Below are 20,193 nucleotides of genomic sequence, written 5' to 3'. Positions count from 1 at the left end.
GGTGAGGGCGTGGATACACCAAGCCCCAGCCCTGCCTGCCACAAGGCCCCATCCAAGAATAAAGGGGAGGAAGGCAGCCTGCTCTCTGCTTCTCCTGGCAGACTGCAGCAAGCGTGTAAAGAGGCTGGGGAATTCCGCCACCAGGTTGAGAGCCCAGCCTCCTGGGGCCTCCCGTGCCACGTTGCCCCGCCAACCACTGAAATCTCAGGCTTCTGAGCTAGAGCAAGTGCCCTGCTGCTTTGGTCCTCAGGGATGGAGGAGCAAACAACAGCGCAAAGAACCACAAGAAAACAGAGCCACACACTGGGCCTTGTCCATAAGTACTACTATAATGATTTACAAAAAATTTTTTTTCAGGCAACTGTGTTAAATTATTGTACACTTGTGGGAGAGGGAGATGGGGGTCCTGGCCACAAGGTAAATGAAGACCTCTTTTGTGGGAGGGGTGGGAGGAGGAAGTGTGCCCTCCTCACCCCCACTAGGTCTGAATTGTGATTAAGTGGCTTCCCTTCAACAAATGAAGACCATTAACCCTTCCTGTCCCAGGTACTGGCGTAAAGGACAGGGAGCAGCAAGTCAATGAAGTGCTTTGAAGGGGAGAACGCAACACACTGCGGCCGCCCAAACCCAGTGCATCCTCTGCTCTGGCTCCAAAGGCTCGGACCCTGGTCCAGACCCCTTATGGGGGACGGAAGACTGACAAGAAGTCAGTCTGCACCAAGGCACCCATCTGGAAAGATGGGAGAACAGAGTGTGAAAGGGTCAGGGATGCCTAGGTGTGGCCCTCTGGGCTACTCTGTCGGGTCAGGAGGAGGAGGTGGCATAAGAAGCAGTGACACATCGGCGGGGAGCTGCTGGCTGCCCCCTCCTCCACCCCACTCCCCAAGGCTAGTTACACAGGCATCCAGGCACTCTGGCCCTGTCGGAGAAAATGGGGGTATTTGGGTGTCTGGCCTTGGAGCTCGGGGCAGCAGAGAGCCATGGGCCTAATTGGTTCTGCCAAGGGGGACACCCAGAACCGCCCAAAGCTGGGCCCCTCAATTCCTATCTTCCAGCTCAAGCCTCCCGTCCATGCAGCTAACGTTACTGTGTGTGCGTGTGTGTGAGGAGGGCTGCAGGGAGGCATTGTTGCATCGCTGGCCCGGGGTTCAGGGCATGCAGGGGGCCCTGAGGCCTAGTACGTGAACCGGACCAGAAAGGGTTAAGGGCTCTGGCTCCTCTTTCCTCCCATCTTCCCAACGCTACACCTTCCTCCTTGGGCACTAGAAGGTTTTACGATGAATAGCCCGGGAGCCATCCTCTTCATATTCCTTTTTGGATACCCACATCTTCTTAAAAGTGTCCAGCGAGGCCAGGATGGAGCCACTGTGAGGAGGGAGGGAGAGCAGTCTTGTGGACCTGAGGGCTGAGCCAACCGCCCTCCCTGGGCGCCCAGAGCTCCACATCCCTTACCTGGGAGGGAAATCCACCCACCTCCACCTGGCCTGGGCCAACCCGGGGAGAAGTGTCCAGGGCACAATGGTCTCCTCCCAGAGCACCCCCCGTGAGCCCCGCCTCACCCGATCCACGTGGAGTACAGCCGTTCCTGAGGGGCCGAGATCTAGAGGGAGCAAGCGGCAACGTGACTGTCCCACCCCCCCGCAGAAGCCCCTGTCCCAGCCTCGGTGGAGGGGGGCCCTTTCTCCCAGTGCCCGAGGCCAGGCAGCAAGTGCCTCAGCTGGGAGCAGGGCTGGGCTGGGCCTGGAAGGCAGAGGGCACCTGAAGGTGGTTCTTGCTCTTTCCTCCCCGGGTCAAGGTTGCCCAGCACCCCCATGCCCCATGGGGACTCCCCATAACCTCACCTTGATTTTGACGTCTTTGGGGGCAAGCTTCTTTACTTCACTTAGTAATCGGTCGCCAAAGCCTGTGAACAGAAGGCTGGCTGAACTGGGGGTCCACATCCGACCCTTTACCACTAGCTCCCCCGCATCCAACCTCTGGTGCCCCAGCCCCAGCTGCTGCCACGCTTGTTTTAGTCATTCTTGCCAGGATTAAGGGTAAGGGCAAGCCACCCCAAAGGCATAAAAGATCCAGCAGCATGCCTACAGGTGGGCCCAGCTTCCTTCCTCAGGAAGGCAGCATGAGAAAGAGCCCCAAGTCACTCAGCTCTGCCTGACCCCTACGCTCTCCCTCCCCCGATGCTCTGGAGCCAAAACCACCAGAAGCGAAGTCGAAGGCGAACGACGCGTCAGGAGAACACGCCTGCCACTTCTACCCAGCAGATGGGCAAACGTCACACACAGTGTCGGGACGGCGCCGGGGGACTCTCGTCCATAACTGATGGGGGCGAAAGTGGCACAGCCTCTCAGGAGGGAAACTCTGGTGATATCTACCAGGTAACAAATGCACATACGCACCCTCTTACTCAGCAATTCTAGTCCTAGGATTTTTCTTTTAGGTATATTCTCATCACGTGAAGTAATAGCGTATGAGATCACCCATTGGAGCATCTTCGTGATCAGAAAGAATTTCATCATCCCCAAGGCCATCTGCAGGTTAATGGTTAAATGGCACATCCATCCCATACGGTCAGATAAGAGAACTTACACTCTAGGAAAGATCTTCTGGATGTGGTGCAAAGTCAAAAATACATGGCGTGGAGCTTCAGAGTACGCTAAGGTCTGTGTAAAAAGGGAGTGCTTATTCACGCACAGGTGTTACCTGAGAAACTAACAACTCCTGTGGGGAGGGAACTGGGTGACCAGGACAATAGGAGAAGGCAGACTGCATCTAATACATTTTAGACCTCGTTAAACTTATCACCTATTTACAAAGTAAACAAAATTTAATTTTAAATCTTTCTCTTAAAAAAACAAAAAAAAAAAACCTGAGCACCCAAAAAACCAACAGAAAATGGGCCATCTCCCAGGCTTCTAGGAAGTGGGATGCAGTCTGAGGGTCCAGCTGCCCTTGGCCTCCAAGTCATACTACCACCTCCCAACTGTGGTACCTTTGAAAAGTGTGGAGCCACCAGAGAGCACGATGTTGGCGAACAGCGTCCGGCGAAGGTCCATGTCAGACTTGTGGATGGCGAAGGCCAGCACCTCGTGGAGCCCCTCACTCTCATCCCCTATCAGGTCTGGCTGGAACAGCAGCTCGGGGGCCCGGAACCGCGCTGGCCCCACCTTGGGAACACAAGATTGAGGCAGACAGGCCTCCTCCTCCTCCAGGTCCCGGCATCACTCCTGCCCCCGCCCGGGGCCGGCCTGGCAACTTACGTCCAGGGTGCTGCCGTCTGGCAAGGTGTACTGCACCTTCTCTGTCTCCAGAGCCTCATCCTTCTGCGGGCTGATGGACAGGTAGCAGGCCCGCTGCAGTGGGCGGGGACACAGCCCTCAGGAGGCGGTAACCGGGACACCCGCACCCAGAGCTCAGCCTTACGCCGGGTCCGACCACCCCCGCCCCGTTCCCCACCTCCTGCCCTGCGTCACCTCTTTGATGGTCCGGACAACCTCAAACTCAGCCGAGGTGTGAAAGTCAACCCCCTCCTTGCGCAGCTGCAGCCGGAGGTAGCGGGAGACGTCGCGGCCGGCAATGTCCACCCGCATGATGGAGTGTGGCATGGCAAAGCCCTCGTAGATGGGGACGGCGTGAGTGACCCCATCCCCTGAGTCCAGAACGACTCCCGTCGTGCGTCCTGTTGCATACCTGTCACCAGGTCAGCATCCCTTCACCTCAGCCACTGAGGCATTGGGACCTCCTCACCCCTGGAAGGGACCCCGGGACATGTGCATCATCTGGTCTGAAAAAGGGACCCGCGGGACTCCCTAAAGGGACGGTCATCAGGGGGCTGTTTCTACAGGGAAGTCGGACGCCTGGTCATCCCGAGCAGGAGGCTGCCCCCAGGGAGGACGGAGATGGAGGGGACGCAGGGCTTAGGGAGCACTCACAGGCTAAGCACGGCCTGCATGGAGATGAACAGGGCTGGCACGTTGAAGGTCTCGAAGAACACCTCTGCCGCCTTCTCCCGGTTCTTACACGGGTTGAGCGGAGCTTCCGTGAGAAGAACAGGATGCTGCAAGAGACGGCAGAGTTGCCGGCAGGTGCAAAGACCGCGTGCTGGCGCTGCCATGATCCTTCCAGAGAGCCACCCGCCCCTGTGAGCACATGAAGCTGCGGCCTGCCATCCCTCCCGACGGCACAAGCCCATCATCTGCCAGTAGTTTTACTCTTCCAAAGATCCAGCGCTCCCTGGAAAATTCTGCTCAGCAGCCACCGACTGGGCGGACCCAGGCCCACGCAACACAGAGGCGGCAGGCCCTGACAAAGCCGGAGGAAAGGTGGGAGCCTGGCTGGGACGCTGCGGGCAGGGAGAACCGGGCCCCGGCGGGAGGGGCCGCTGCCCCACCTCCTCGGAGAAGGTCTGCAGCTGGTCCTTGGAGTAGACGTACTGCCAGACGCGCTCCATGCCGTTCCAGTCCCGCACCACGCCGTGCTCCATGGGGTAGCGGATGGCCAGCAGCCCCCGGTGCTCCTGCAGAGGGGCGAGGCCGGCCGTGGCACCAGACGTTCACCCGGCCACTGCTCCCCGCCCGCCCGGGAGCTGCCCCTTCATCCGCTCGCTGGGTGTCCCCATGCCCCGTGACGGGTCCTGAACCCAGCGCACGTTCATCTGTCCAACTGCTTCTTGGGCTCTCAGAGCCCAGCCAGTCTCCAAGGCCAGGACCAGAGAGGGTGGCAGCGTGCTCCCTGCCACCCTCAGTCCCCACCCTCCCTCCACAGCCCTTCGTCCTCTACACTCACTGCCAGCACAGCCTGACCTCCATCCCCACCACTTCAGTGCCAGGAGCCTCCACGTAGGCCGGCTGATCCTACTTGGTCCCCTCCTGCGGTCACGTGCTGCCACCGCTCCTCCTGGGCACAGCTGGATGCCGTGAGCTACCTCTCCTCCCAGCTCTTCAGCCAGTGCTCGCGCCTCTCGCACGGACCTGCCCTTCAACTTCCCCCCAAACGTGCCCCTTCCTGCCCGGCGCCCCTCGGCCTCTCGCCCACAGCCGCGGCTCCTCCTGACCCCATCTCCTGAGAGCCCCATTATCCGCACCCGACACCGCAGACACCCCAGGTGCCTAACTGCGCTTGCCTGTTATCCCTGCCACCCTCACCCCCATTCACTGCTCCTCCCAAGGGCCTCATCTGGCCGTGCAGCCTCTAGGTGTCTCCCCGGCTGGAGCGCAAGAGCGGGCCCTCTCACTCAGGTCATCAAGTCCAAGTGATTCAGACTTTTAAGTCACTTTTTGACCAGTTCTTTCCTTTGTAGTTTCTAAAAGACAGGGCATGAAGTGGTCTAACTGTGCTGCCCTATACGGGAACCATGGCCCCATCGCACAGAGCAAAGGGACCATGGTGCAGTACTGCTGGGCTGGAGCCTGGATCCTGGAGCCAGGAGGGCACCCAGCAGATGGCCTCAGAGAACAGACTCCCAGGGCCCTCTCTGGCGGTACAGCTCTGACCACCAGTCAAGGCTCCTGGGACAATGAGGACCCCAAACCCAGAAAAAGGCAGGCTCCACAGGTATTACCTCTGCTTTTGGTCCGATGAAGAGGTCCCCTTCCAGGGCTCCAGCCATCACCCGCACGTGTTTGGGGCGCCCGACACTGCGAAGACAGGAGAGGTCAGGGAGGTGGGCATGGGGCACAGCTGAGTCCCGTCCAGGAAGATCAAAGTCCAACTCCAGTGGTCAAGAGGGTAACTGTACTCAAAGCATCAGGAGGTGGCCACGGGGTAAAGGTCAGAACCCAGGCCTACGGGTCACGGGACTACAGAGCAGGCCTTGGCAGGACAGAAGACTCAGGGTCAGAAGACGAGGTGTTACTTCCATTTCCCACCAGCCCTCCCAGAGATGGCTGAGAGCTCTGTAATGTCAGCCCTGGCAGAGGGTCAGCTTCTGTAGCCACGATGACTCAGCCCACGCTCTTGATTTCAGGAGGGCAGACCAAGGCGGGGTGGCCCCAGGAAACTGGGCTGTGGCTCCCTCGTACACCCCTCTCTCACTCAGTCAGTCCTGCCCCTGCCCACTGCCAGGGCTTCCAGAACAGAGATGCAATTCTTGGCAGAGTGGATGGGCTACCATTACAAAATCTGACCCAAGTTCCCTGCACATCAAGAGGAACCTTTAATTATGTTCAACGTGAGTTCAGAAAGGAAAGCTGAGGCCCCACTGGATGCTCTAGGCTGGCTCTGTCTTGATATAGCCAGCCACCTCAGGGGCCTTAGGACTCCCCCACCCCGGCGTAGGCCACTAAACCCTAAAACCTCCAGGATTTGAGACGAGACACGGCCGAGGGAAAACTTCCCGATGGGCTACAGTGGCCGGAGGAGCACTGCAGGCTTTCTCCAGGTTTCACCACCCTCTTACCTCTGCCACCACTGGCACCATTCAGGCAAAGACCCTCCTTGACTGAACAAAATATTTTCTAGAGTCTGAAAATAGATGGGCCCTGAAGAAAACATTTCCCAGGAGGAAGGGGTGGCAGTAACTCCCCACTTTTCCCTCTGAGCCTAGGTCTCTCTCCTGGAGATTCTTTTATTCTTGCTGCTGCTACCACACCCTGTCCCGAGGGGAATGCTGGTGGTTTCTCCTCCTTCCTGGCTAAAGGAGGGACCAAAATCAGCCTCCAAAGAGGAGGGGGAAGCCCAGAGCACATGTCTTCTCCTTCCAGCGCCCTTAAGAGCAACAGCTTCACAAATCTGGAGTTTTCCCTACAGGTGGGGACAAGAGTTGGCCTCCAAGAGAGCTGTGACACAGGACCCACGTTCTCCGAGGAAGCAAACCGAAAGGTTAGGGATACTGCCTGAGCAACTTACTAGTTTGGGAAACAGTATTTGGGAATCTGGTCTCCTGCAAAGCCAGCCTTGATCACCCCCGAACCCTGCAAAGAAAAACAATGTTTAGCTCCCAACCTTCACCTCCAGATGAAGGCAGTGCCCTGCCATGGAGAGGGCTGCTGCCCCCACCATGGCAGCCCGGGGTGGCAGCCTGAGATTCTGCCAAGAGGGCAAGGCCATTTACAAGTACACCAGTGGTTCAAAACCGGGAGCGATTTTGCATCCCCTCCCCCAAATTTGACAATGTCTGGAGACTGGGGAGCGGGGGCTGCCACTGGCTTCTAGGTAGAGGCCAGGGATGCTGTTATACATCTTAAAAGGCACAGGACAGCCCCACATAACCAAGAATTATCCAGGCCAAAATGTCACTAGTGTGGAGATGGAGGAACCATGAAGTACATCCTCGTCTGCACACTCCAAGGTCAGCTCCAGGCAGAAGGACTCAATAGCAGCACAAGCTACTCCCAAAACCCAGCTAGAAGCAACCCGTAAGCTTTTTTCAACACTCCCTGGCCCCCTCCCCTCAGCAACCATGGGCCACACACAGGACCCGCTGGGGAAGATCACTGGGTTCACTGGGACAACTGGCACCTCTCCTCAAGTGGCTTCTCCAGAGACTACAGGAGGACAGCTTGGTCTTGCCACTGCTCCAGAATGGAAGCTGGACTTAGAATATCTTAAAGGGAACCTGGCATCTAGAAACCTCCCACTCACTGCAGGAATGAGCATCTCAACCCCTCTTCCCATAGATCTCCATCACAACCCTTGGGGTCTGCAGAGCAGAAATAAACATCCCCAAGTTACAGAGGAGGGGCTGGAAGCCCAGAGGGACCAAACAGGTTGCCCTCTAAACTCATTAACTTGTTGATTAGCCCAAGTAAGGAACTGGCCTGATCTTTCCTGTAGCCTGATGGAGAGCATCCTCCAAGCCCAGCTCTAGCCTTATTAAACATCCCCTGCTGTGACTCAGGGCACTTACATGGGTACTCCAAAAAACACAGCCGTTCAGGGATTACAGGGAGACAGATCCCAGAAAGAGAAGTGAGTCATTATCAAAAACTCCAAGGCCCACACACCACAGGCAGATACCCAGCTAGGGGCAGATCCACAGATCCCTGCCCTTCATTTTCTTCCCGTGGACCAGAAAACATGCTGAGCCCCAGTGCTGAAGGACAAACCACAATGAAGCCAGGCAACTTTCCTCTGAGGTTTGCAAACAATGTTCCCAAACTGCTATGGGTCCTGGGAAGACTAGTCCTGAATTCTCTCCACTGCCCTGCCGGCTGTGGAACTTCTGCTTGGCTCGGGGAGCACTTCAGGAGAGGGTCAAAGTAGCCAAGTGGCCAGCCAGGTGGTGGCGGCTATGTGGTTGGCAGAGCTTAACTTGCATTTTCCCCAGTCCCAGGAAAAGAGCGCAGTAGGGCCTGCCCACTCTGGTAGTGCTGCCTGGGGGTGCAGTACTTGGGAAGAGCTGTTGTAGAGGTCCCCAGGCCAACCCTCTCCAAAAGATGGGGCCAGCAGTGTGCAAGAGGGCAGCCAGAGCCACAGCCTGAGAAAAGGTAAAGGGGTTGGGGTCGAAACCTCCCCAGTAACCCCACTCTCAACTGAGAAAAGTCCGGGGTGCATCGGCCGGGCCGCCCGACTGTCACCCCACCTCTCCGGATGCTGACCAAGGGCCGCCAGAACGATGGGACCCCCTTCTTCTCCGGACCTCCCCGCCCGGCTCAGGGAGGGCTCGGGCTGGGGTTCCGCCGCGCCAGCGGGGGGCTGGCCCCGTGGCCCCAACTATAGGGTCAGGTGGGGACGGCCGGCAGGGGTGGCGGGCGGGCAGTGAGCTAGAGGGACCAGCCGAGTCTGTCGGGGGTCCCCGCGTGCACTGCCGCGTGCTCCCTCCCCCCGGCTGCCGAGCCTCACGTTGTCGATGACCACGGGCTGGTTGGCGATGATGTCGTAGGACTCCATGGCCGGGCCGGGCCGGCCCTGCCCAGCAGGCGGGCTGCAGGAGTGACCAACAGCGACCTGGCACGCTGACCGGGACGGCGGCTACTCCTGACGCGGTGCCGCGCCCCTCCCACCCCAAGCGCGCAGCCTACGCGAGCCCGGCGGAGTTTTCTGGGGGCGGGCCCCGCGGCCAATCACCGCTCCCACCTGGGCAGATTGACGGCGGGTTCCCGGGTCCCGCGGCGGGCAAAGGGGCGGGGCCGCCGGATCTTGGCCAGCCAATGGAGACGGCCGGGAGGAACCGCTGGGGAGCTTCCAAGGTAGGCTGCACCGCGTGGGGGATGACGTCATTGCTCCGCTCTTAAGGAGGACGCGGTCGGAGAGCGGTGGGCTGCGAGTTCGCCTGTCCAGGGAGATTGCTTTCCCGAGCTTCAGCACCTCCGACCACGCTTCTTCGTGAGCTCGCCGTCCCCGAGGAGACCGGCGGTGGATATTTCACCCAAAGCATTTCTTTACTGAGCCCTGAGGAGGATCCTTTTCCTTGTAAAAATTACAGTTTCATGGTAACGGTAGCTGGAGTGAATGGAACACCTGCTATGTGCTTGCGGAACACTCCTACCCACTTTACATAGATTACTATATTACACCCTTGCAATTACTGTATCAGGTATTATTATTCCCATTTTACAGATTTGGGAACCGAGGAGGCTCACGCGTGTGTAACTTGCCCAAGGTTTTCCAGCTGGCAGCAGCCTGGGATTAGCTTGCGGTCAGCCTCCAGCCGCGTTGGGGTCAACTGCTGCAACAGGGCAAGAAGATACCGAGTCCTGAATTCATTGACCAAACTGAGCCATAGTTATTTGCCGCTCTGTATAACTTTCCCACTAGACTGTGAGATTAAATTCGGTAAAATTGAAGCACGACATCATACAGAAGAGTGTAGAAATCATAAGTGTACATTTCAATGAATTATTAACATGTGGACACCCTCGTATAACCATCACTGAGTTTAAGAATCAGAGCATGACCAGCTCCCTGGAAGCCTCCCACCCCTCTCGTTCCCTGCCCTATTCCTCCTCCGAGGTGACCACTATCCTGCATTCTACTGGTCACCACAGGTTAGTTTTGACTATTTTGGAATTTTATGCAAATAGAATCATAGGTATGTGTTCATTTGTATTTGGTGTCTATGCATTCATAAAATGGGTCAACGTGCAATTGTTTAAGATAATGAAGGAGTTCTATATAATCTGATATGAAATACATCAGGACATATGGCTAAGTCAAAGCAAAGAAAGCCAGTCACAGTGTCCAGAATGTTCTATGTGTGAATGGCTCTGAAGAGTGTATGAGGCACCTTCAAGACTCTTTAATATGGGAAAAGGGCCACCGTAAATGCGGGGAAATGAAGGGCAAATTCTTTTTACAATGTAAACTTTTAAATTTTGTTGTTTTTAACTTGTTCTGTGTCTCTATTTCTGCTTTGCAAATAAGATAATCTATACCATTTTTCTAGATTCCACATATATGTGTTAATATATGATATTTGTTTTTCTTTCTGACTTACTTCACTCTGTATGACACTCTCTAGGTCCATCCACATCTCTACAAATGACCCAATTTTGTTCCTTTTAATGGCTGAATAATATTCCATTCTATATATGTACCACATCTTCTTTATCCATTCCTCTGTTGATGGACACTTAACGTTGCTTCCATGTCCTGGCTATTGTAAATAGTGCTGCTATGAGCATTGGGGTGCATGTGTCTTTTTGAATTATGCTTTTCTCTGGGTATATGCCCAGTAGTGGGATTGCTGGGTCATATGTATATCCACTCTTTTTTAGATTCTTTTTCTTAACCCATTTTTAAGTGTACAGTTCAGTGGTATTAAACACATTCATAATGTTGTGTAACCATTACCACCATCCATCTCCAGAAGTTTTTTCACCTTATAAAACTGAAACTCTATACTCATTAAACAGTAACTCCCCATTCCCCATGTGACAGAATTTCCTTCCTTTTTACAGCTGAATTATATCCCATTGTATGTATATACCACCTTTTGCTTATCTATTCATCTATTGATGAATTCTTGGGTTGCTTCCACATTTTAGCTATTGTAAATAACACTGCTGTGAACATTGATGTATAAAAACCTCTTTGAGACTCTGCTTTCAATTCTCTGGGATATATAACCAGATATGGGATTGCTGGATCATATTATAATTCTATTTTTGATTGTTTGAAGAACATCCATACTGTTTTCCATAGTGGATGCATCATTTTTCATTCCCAACAAGAGTGCACAAGGGTTCCAGTTTCTCCACAGCCTCACCACACTGGTTAGTTTCTGTTTTTGTTTCTGTTTTGGATTGTAGCCATCCTAATTGGTATGAGGTGGTAGCTCATCATAGGTTTGATTTGCATTTCTCTAATGATTCATGATGTTGCGTATCTTTTCATTTGCTTATTGGCTATTTGTATATCTTCTTTGGGTAAATGTCTATTCAAGTCCTTTACCCATTTTTAAATTTTTTTAATTTTTGGCTGTGTTGGGTCTTCATTGCTGTGCGTGGGCTTTCTCTAGTTGCGGCGAGCAGAGGCTGCTCTTTATTGCAGTGCGTGGGCTTCTGATTGCTGTGGTTTCTCTTGTTGAGGAGCACGGGCTCTAGGTGCACGGGCTTCAGTAGTTGTGGCACGTGGGCTTCAGTAGTTGTGGCTCGTGGGCTCTAGAGCGCAGGCTCAGTAGTTGTGGCGCACGGGCTTAGTTGCTCCGTGGCATGTGGGATCTTCCTGGACCAGGGCTCGAACCTGTGTCCCCTGAGTTGGCAGGCGGATTCTCAACCACTGCGCCACCAGGGAAGTCCCCTTTACCCATTTTTTTTTTTTTTTTTTTTTACCCATTTTTGAATTGGGTTTTTGGGTGAGTTTTAGGAGTTCTCTATATTTTGGATATTAATCCCTTATCAAATATGTGGTTTGCAAATATTTTCTATGGGTTGCCTTTTTTACTCTGTTAATAATGTCTTTTGATACACAAAAGTTAAAAATTTTCATGAAATCTAATTTCCCTATTTTTTTCTTTTGTTGCCTGTGCCTTTGGTGTCATATCTGAGATATCATCACCAAATTCAATGTCCTGAAGCTTTGCCCTATGTTTTATTCTAAGAGTTTTGTAGTTTTAGCTCTTATATTTAAGTCTTTGACCCATTTGAGTTAATTTTTGTATATGAGGTTAGGTAAGAGTCCAATTTCATTCTTTTGCATGTGGATGTCCAGTTTTCCCAGCACCATTTGTTGAAAGGATTTACCTTTCCCTGCTGAAAGGTTTCCACATCCTTGCCAAAAATCACTTGACCATATATGTAGGGGCTTATTTCTGGGCTGTCTATTCTATTCCATTGGTCTATATGTCTGCCTTTATGATATATTCCTTTTTTTTTTTGGCTGCACTGGGCAGCTTGTGGGATCTTTGTTCCTCAACCAGGGATGGAACCCGTGCCCCCTGCGGTGGAAGTGCTGAGTCCTAACCATTGGACCGCCAGGGATTTCCCGATATATTACTTTAAAAAAAAAATGTATTTATTTATTTATTTTTGGCTGTGTTGGGTCTTCATTGCTGTGTGCGGGCTTTCTCTAGTTGCGGTGAGCAGGGATTATTCTTCGTTGCGGTGCGCGGGCTTTTCATTCTCATGGCTTCTCTTGTTGCGGAGCATGGGCTCTAGGCGCGCGGGCTTCAGTAGTTGTGGCACGTGGGCTCAGTAGTTGTGGCTTGTGGGCTCTAGAGCTCAGGCTCAGTAGTTGTGGCGCACGGGCTTAGTTGCTCCATGGCATGTGAGATCTTCCTGGGCCAGGGCTCGAACCTGTGTCCCTTGCATTGGCAGGCAGATTCTTAACCACTGCACCAGCAGGGAAGCCCCTGATAAAGCGTATAAATACTCTTTATCAAATTGAGAATATTCCCTTTGTTTTCTAGTTAATGGGAGTTTTATCCCGAATGGATGTTTGATTTTGTCAAATGCTTTTTCTGATCATCTGTTGTGATGAGCATATGATTTTTGTATTAACATGATGAATTACACTGATTTATTTTTGAATGTTCAATCAGTTTTACATTCCTGGAATAAATCATTTAGTTATGATATCTTATCCTTTAAAAAAATATTGTTGGATTCAATTTGCTAAAAGTTTGTTAAGAATTCTTACATCTATGTTTATGAAAGATACTGGCCTATACTTTTCTTTTCCTGTAATATCTTTGTCTGGCTTGTTATCAGGATAATGCTGGTCTCATGGAATGAATTGGGAAGTACTCTCTCAATATCAATTTTTCAGAAGAGTTTGTGTAGAATTGATGATGTTTCTTCCTTATTGATAGAGTTAACAAGTGAAGTCATCTGAGCTTTGAGTTTTCGTTGTGGGAAGGTTTTTAATCCAAAAATTCAATTCCTTTAATATGGAGCTTATTTCTTTTTAAAAGAAAAGTAATTTATTTTTTATAGAGCTATTCAGGTTATTTATTTCTTCTTTAGTAAGCTCTGTTAGTTTGTGTCAAGGAATCTGTCCATTTTATCTAATTTGTTGAACCTATTGGAAAAAAGTTGTTAATAATATACACTTATTTTCCTTTTAATCTGTGCTATCTCTAGTAATGTCTGTGTTCTCATTCCTGATATTGTTAATATGTGTCCTCTGTCCTTTTTTCCTGACCAGTCTGGCTAGAGGTTTATATATTTTATTGATTTTCTCAAAGAACTAACTTTTGATTTCATTGATTTTTTCAGTGGTTTTTACATTTTTAAAAGGTTGTAAAAATAACAACAAACAAAGAAAAATATGTGACAGAGACATACATAGCCTGCAAAGCCTAAAATATTTTCTATCTGACTCTTTACAAAAAAAGTTTATTGATTCCCCCTCCATACTTGGATGACTATGTAAATATAGATATTGTTGACCTAAAACAAGTAAACTGTCAGTTATTTCTCCAGGAAAAAAAAAAGGTTTATTTGGGGTCTGCAGAGAATTGCAATTTGGGATCTGCAACCATTGTGTGCTATGTGCAAGTCCCTGCATAGCAAGAGAGGGAGAACTCTTTTATAGAGGGGAAAAGGAAGTTGGGGGAGGCTATAGTAAACAAAGACTCCATGGCTTTTCATTGGCTGAGCCCTTGCCAGGAATGAAGAGGAGTGTTTCTTCTTCCTGTTGGGCTCTAGGAGTAGGAGCTCCCCCTTCTGGTCTCTCAACGTTATTTAATTGAGATTTCTGTTCATTAACTTTTTACAATGTTTTCCTGTCATACCTCAACAAATCTGCCTGGAAATAAGAGAATCACGGTAGAGAAAGTCTGGTGATCACTTAAAGGCACTTGGTAGGTTACATAAGAGCCCTATGGTATACTCAGGTTGCAAAGCATCCCATATTCTCTTCCTCTGGTGATGTGAGCAGATAGAAAGGAAAGGAGGGGTAAGTGGGAGAGGAGGTGGTGAAGATTTTGGTAAGGGGACTCATTGCGATTCAACAGTGGCCTCTTATTTCAGCAGCAGTGAAATGAGGATGGTGCTGGTTGGTTTCTGTTGGGGTGGTAGAGGTGGGCAAGCTGGCCAGGTTTTGGGATGTGTGTGAAAATTGACCTGAGAGGATTTGCTTGTGGACTGGATGTGTGGTGAGAGAGAAAGACAGGAGTCTGTTATGTAGTCTGGATTTTGGCCTGAACAAGTAGAAGGATTGATTTGTTGCTGAGATGGGGAGAAAGTAGAGGAGTGGGCAGCGGGGATCAAAAGACGGGTGCTTGTGCATCTTGAGTTTGAAGCTAGCTTAACTGCCATTGCTTTGGTTTTATTATCCCTCAGCATTGTGTGAAATCTCCTTGGTAACAGGCCCCCAAAGAACTCCTGTGTTCACAGGAACTCCTGCTTTACCTCCCCGGATTACTCTAGGGATTCCTTGCTCAGGAGAAGGGAGGAACTTTAACGTTTTCCCCAACTTTACACCGTTCTCAAAATCCAGAGCTCCACAGTCGGGTAGCACACATGCACATTTTCACTTTTCATTATAAAAATTTTCAAACATATACAAAAGGAGAGAGATTAGTATAATGAACCTCTGTGTGTTAATCAGGCCAATCATGTTTAATCTATCCTCTCATATATACATACCCTATATTTTAAATAACAGTTTGATATATTAGTCACATAACATAAAATACACCCTTTAAAAGTGTATATTCACAGCGTGGTGAACCACCACTATCTAATTTTAGAACATTTTCATCACCCCCAAAAGTAATGTCACACTCACTTCCTGTCACTCCCCATCCACCTTTTCCCACAGCCCCTGGCAACCACTAACCTACTGTCTGTTCTATGGATTTGTCTATTCTGGATGTTTCATATATGGAATCACACACTGTATGGTCTTTTGTGACAGGTTTCTTTCATTTAACACGTTTTCAGGGTTCATCCACGTTGTAGCATGCCTCAGGAATTCATTCCTTTTTATGGCTGAATGATATTCCATTGTGTGGATTTACCACATTTTGTTAATCCATTTATCAGTTGATGGGCATTTAGGTTGTTTCCACCTTTTGGCTATCTGAACAACGCTGTTATGAACATCTTATGAACATAGCTTTTTCAAAGTGAACATTAGATTTCCATGCTCTACTTTTAGGATCTTACTGCATTTGGAAGCACTTTTGCTATTTACTAAACTAATTGGTTGACCACATTCTGGGACATTCTCTCAATGTAAAGAAATTGGGTCTGTGGAGAAAAGCTACAGTACTATTTTCCAAAAATTAAGCAGACCAATATCACAGAACAGTGTCATGAAGGACAGTAGGTACATTATGCAGTCAGTCAGGGGTGACATCAAGAAAAGGGGAAATAGTAACTCCTCTTGTCAGGGCACTTTAAAAACCAAAGGGTTTTTGTGAACAAGTATTTTACTGCATGGGCTTACATACACTTCCACTGTATTGATTCTTAATGATTCACTAACATCTCAGCAAGAGAGAACTTGTTTCTTTCATTTACCAAAAAAGCCATCATATCCATGCACCATTAACCACCTAATTAGTAATTTCCTGTAGAATTGAAACCTGCCATGTGCACAGATTACTCAATGTCTATGCAGACTGAGGGAACTAGTGTTGTCCTGGTTTTGAGTTAAAAGTTCAGCTCCTTGGAGACACTTAATGAATACTCTGTGGAACTCAGAATAAGTGGGTGCTGTGGCCTGAAACACCTTCTTTAAGGGACAAGTTTCTCCTCCCTGATGGGTTTGCCCACTCCCCAGGGGCCAGAGAAAAGGCCTGGCCTTGACCTTGAATTGGGAAAATGTGTCACAGACGCCATGACCTCCAAAAGGAAAAGCCTGATAATATAGCTCAAAATCTCCACAGGTCGCTACAATCTTTTAGCACAATTGATTCATATCCTTGATGTAGCCGCATGAAGGTCAGCAGAAGTCTTAACATCCATCCATGCCATCCTAGGGGAGATTGCTAATCCGGTTCGTCTGTGTTTGCACCTTCATTTTTTTTCATTTCATTCCTCAGTGACAACATCAGGAATTCCTTGTGCTTATCAAACCAGTCATGTCGGGATGACCTCAGGTCCCCGAGCCCCTCCCAAATATAGACCCACAGTGGGGATTAGTGCAGAGTATGCAGGAGTATTTTTCCCTCCCCTCCCAAATGAGAAAGCATCCCATTTCCAGAATGGTCAGTCACTGCTCGTTGGCCTCATTGCCTGTGGAGAGGAGAGTTTTTGTTGAAAAGCCCCTGAGCTGTGTGTCCATCTGTCTCTGTTCCTTCCCCAGCTGAGCGCTGAGCATGACCTTGCTTGGAACCAGCGCTGTTTACTGTCATTCATCATAGATAATAGCACTGAGACAGGATGAGGGGAGAGCACTTTCAGTCTCCATGTCACATCAGCGAATTCTGTCCCCCCCTCCTCACAGACCTCCTGTGGTCGACATCTTTCCCTCCAGTTTCAGATGAGAAAACCAAATCCCACAGAACTTCACTGCCCAAGATCACGCAGTGTTCAAATGTTGTACCAGAACCCAAGTCCAGTGCTCTTTCCCCTAGAGCTGGCCAACTGCAGGATGCTCCTCTCAAATACCATGCATGAGTGTATCGATTTAAAAAGAATTACATGCAGATCCAGTGAAAGATGGGCTCACAGCTAAGGTTTACTTTCCCATAGGTTATCCTCAACAAAAGAGCTTGAGAGATGCCGACTTTGCATTGAGTTCAAATAAGCGAGAAGAACATTTGGTTAAACTATTTGGTAAGTAATCTCCTCACGTGAAACTGTCAGGCTGTATGAAGAGTCTCGTGCGTGTCCGTGGTGGTCTCCCAGATAACCTGTTCCTGCTGCTCTGATGGGAAGGAAAGTGCTTTGCTTTGAGGCTAGAACGGGTTCTCTAAGTGTCAGAGTCTCAAGAAATTAAGAAAAACATAGAAGATAAACAGTTGGAAAGGATTCTGCTCCTTAAGCAGGGGTCCATGTAGCAGCAGCAGGGCCACCGTCTGGGATCTATTGGAAAAGCAGTGTCAGATCCCAGCTCAGACCAGCTGCACCACATCTGCCTAGATGAGGTCCCCAGTCGATTTCTGCATGTGGTAGAGATGGTGAGGCCCTGAGGCTGAGATAGACCTTCTCCCAGGTCCTCAGCCCTAACTGAGCAAGAGAATCCCCTGGGAGATTGTTAAAAAGAGACACGTGGTCAGATTTCCTGGCATGGGAAATCTACCTTTGCATCAGTAGTTTTTAAAGCTCTCCAGGTGATTCTAGGCTGGGACTCATTGATCTATTCCAAGCCTCCCAGGTAAATTTGAGAAAAACCAAGGCCTAGATGGAAGATGGTTGGGTAGGAAGCTCCAGGAATACGTCTCTTCACCGAAGCTATAACTGAGCTGGCAAGATCTATCTTAAGCAACTATTTTGGAACAAGAGATGAACATGTGCATAGTCCAGGAAGGAACTTGATGAAGAGATTGGTAAATTTTAGTGAATTTCAGTGTTCCATGTAGATCCTACCATTCTCCATCCCCCAGCCCCATGGCAGGTAGCCAAGTGTTTCGCAGCCCACATTCTCAGTGTGGCTTCCTGGTGCCACAATCTGGGTGTGGGTTGATCACTGCCTTTGATCACTGAGGGCTGGCACTGAGGCTGGCCATTGTTTCACTATCATGACCTAAAGAGCTTCCAAGAAATTCTGTCAAGGAGATTAAAAAGACAGTATTTTTTGTTTTTCTCCTTTTGAAATATAGACACTTACGGAAACCTTTGTCAGGTCACCGAGTAACTGCAGACATAACAAACTGGAAATTCAGCACCCATACACAGTAAGGAATATACACTTTGCCAAAATAGTTTGGAGAAGTCACAAGTGCATGGTTCCAGCCCTCAACAAGCCAAAACTGGCCATCCCTGAGGAGCGGGAGAATTAGATTTCCAAAGTTACCCAAATAGAATGTGTAGCTCTCAACAAAAAAAATTATGAAACATACAAAGAAACAGGACAGTATGGCCCATTCACAGGAAAAAAAAAAAAAGAAATAGAACCCATCCCTGAGGAAGCCTAGGAACTGGAATTATTCATCAAAGATATTAAATCAACTGTCTTTAATATATTTAATCAGTAAAGGAAATGATGGACAAAGAAGGAAATAAGGAAAACAATGTTTGAACAAAGTAGAAATATCAATAAAGAAATAGAAGTTAGAAAAATGAGCCAAAGAGAAATTCTGAAGTTGAAAAGTACAGTAAGTGAAATGAAAAACTCACTGGAGGGATGTGACAGCAGATTTTTTTTTTTTTTTTTTTAAGAAACTGACATTGCATTCTTTTTTTTTTTTTTTTAATTTTTTTTGGCTGTGTTGGGTCTTTGTTTCTGTGTGAGGGCCCTCTCCAGTTGCAGCAAGCGGGGGCCACTCTTCATCGCGGTGCGTGGGCCTCTCACTATCACGGCCTCTCTTGTTGCAGAGCACAGGCTCCAGACGCGCAGGCTCAGTAGTTGTGGCTCATGGGCCTAGTTGCTCCGCGGCATGTGGGATCTTCCCAGACCAGGGCTCGAACCCATGTCCTCTGCATTGGCAGGCAGATTCTCCACCACTGCGCCACCAGGGAAGCCCCATGACAGCAGATTTGAACAGGCAGAATTAAGGATCCCTAACTTTGACCTGGGACACTTGAAATTATCCAGCCTGAGGAGCAGAAAGAAAAAAAATGAAATGAATAAACAGAGCATGAGGGCCTGTGAGACACCATCAAGAGTACCAACGTATACATTTTAGAAGTCCCAGAAGGAGAAGCGAGCAAATGACAGAGAACATATTTGAGGAAATAATGCTCCAAAACTTCCCAAATCTGACGATTATACACATCCAAGAAGCTCTACAAACTCCAGGCAAGGTAAATGGAAGAGACCGACACTAAAGCATATTATAGTCAAATTGTTGAAATCAAAAGACAAAGAGACTCTTGTCAGCATGAAAGAGAGAAACGACATTATGTACAAGGGATCCTCAATAAGATTAATGGCCGATTTCAACACAAAAATCATGGAAGCCAGAAGCAGTGATATGACATATTTAAAGTCCTGAAAGAAAAGTACTGTCAACCAAGAATTCTACATCTGACAGAACTATTCTTTGATCATGGAGGAGAAATTAAGACATTTCCAGATAAACATAAGTTAAGAGATATGCCCCGTTAGAAATACTAAAGGGAACACTTCAGACTGAAATGAAACAATACTAGACAGTAACTCAAAGCCATAAGGAAAAAAAATAAAGAGTAGCTATATTATTTTCCAGCAAAATAGATTTCAAATAAAAAAGTTTACAAAAGACAAGGACATTATATATTGATAAGGGTTCAACACAGAAAGAAGACATAACAACTATAAACACATATCACACAGCAACAGAACCCCCAAATATATGAACCAATAATGGACAGAATTGAATGGAGAAATAATTCTACAGTAATAGTTGGAGACTTCAGTAACCCTCTCTCAATAACACATAGGGCTAGAAAGATAATAAGGAAATAGAAGACTTGAACAACAGTATAAACCAATTAGACCTAACAAACATATACAGAACACGCCACCCAACAACAGCAGAAAATACATTCTTATCAAGTGCACATAGAACGTTCTCCATATGTTGGCCACAAAACAACTCTGAATAAATTGAAAAAGATATAAATCATATAAAGTATCTTTCCTGATCACAATGGAATGAAACTAGAAGTTTACAACAGAGGGAAAACTAGAAAATACACAAATATATGGAAATAAGGCAACAGACTCTTAAATAACCAATAAGAAATTAGAAATTACCTTGAGAGGAATGAAAATCAAATA

The 20,193-nt window shown here is 48.8% G+C and overlaps 2 protein-coding genes across 3 annotated transcripts in view; one reads left to right on the top strand and one right to left on the bottom strand.

Annotated features, from left to right (window-relative positions):
• Positions 1-308: 308 nt before the first annotated feature.
• Positions 309-8,966, bottom strand: ACTR1B (actin related protein 1B). Of its 2 annotated transcripts, XM_082356177.1 has the most exons (11): positions 8,779-8,965; positions 6,844-6,908; positions 5,558-5,633; positions 4,388-4,513; positions 3,930-4,054; positions 3,471-3,687; positions 3,258-3,350; positions 2,990-3,164; positions 1,842-1,903; positions 1,560-1,600; positions 309-1,365 (listed from the first exon to the last, which is right to left on the bottom strand). In XM_082356177.1, the coding sequence occupies exons 1-11, from the start codon at positions 8,824-8,826 to the stop codon at positions 1,263-1,265; spliced, it is 1,131 nt and encodes a 376-aa protein (XP_082212303.1). In that variant the 5' UTR covers positions 8,827-8,965; the 3' UTR covers positions 309-1,262. The 2 variants fall into 2 exon arrangements, with proteins under 2 accessions (XP_082212303.1, XP_082212304.1); XM_082356178.1 differs by lacking the exon at positions 4,388-4,513 and having other exon boundaries at positions 8,779-8,966.
• Positions 6,915-20,193, top strand: part of ZAP70 (zeta chain of T cell receptor associated protein kinase 70) — a 76,307-nt gene continuing 63,028 nt past the window's right edge. The window contains exons 1-2 of the mRNA XM_082356173.1: positions 6,915-8,423; positions 17,022-17,105. The gene's annotated coding sequence lies outside the window, so the exon portion shown is untranslated. The remainder of the gene's footprint in view (positions 8,424-17,021; positions 17,106-20,193) is intronic.

The sequence above is a fragment of the Balaenoptera borealis genome (genome assembly GCF_965194805.1).
Source record: "Balaenoptera borealis genome assembly, chromosome: 15".
Lineage (NCBI taxonomy): Eukaryota > Metazoa > Chordata > Mammalia > Artiodactyla > Balaenopteridae > Balaenoptera > Balaenoptera borealis.
This window is presented reverse-complemented; position numbering and strand designations above follow the sequence as displayed.

Bases quoted from the DNA above. Each gene is read 5' to 3' on its own strand.
- ACTR1B (XM_082356177.1), bottom strand. From the start codon at position 8,826: ATGGAGTCCTACGACATCATCGCCAACCAGCCCGTGGTCATCGACAAC. The intron at 5,634-6,843 runs GTAAGTTGCTCA...CTGTCTTCGCAG, and splicing joins AAATACTGTTTCCCAAACTA to TGTCGGGCGCCCCAAACACG. The intron at 1,601-1,841 runs GTGAGGTTATGG...TGCTCCCTCTAG, and splicing joins CCAAAGACGTCAAAATCAAG to ATCTCGGCCCCTCAGGAACG.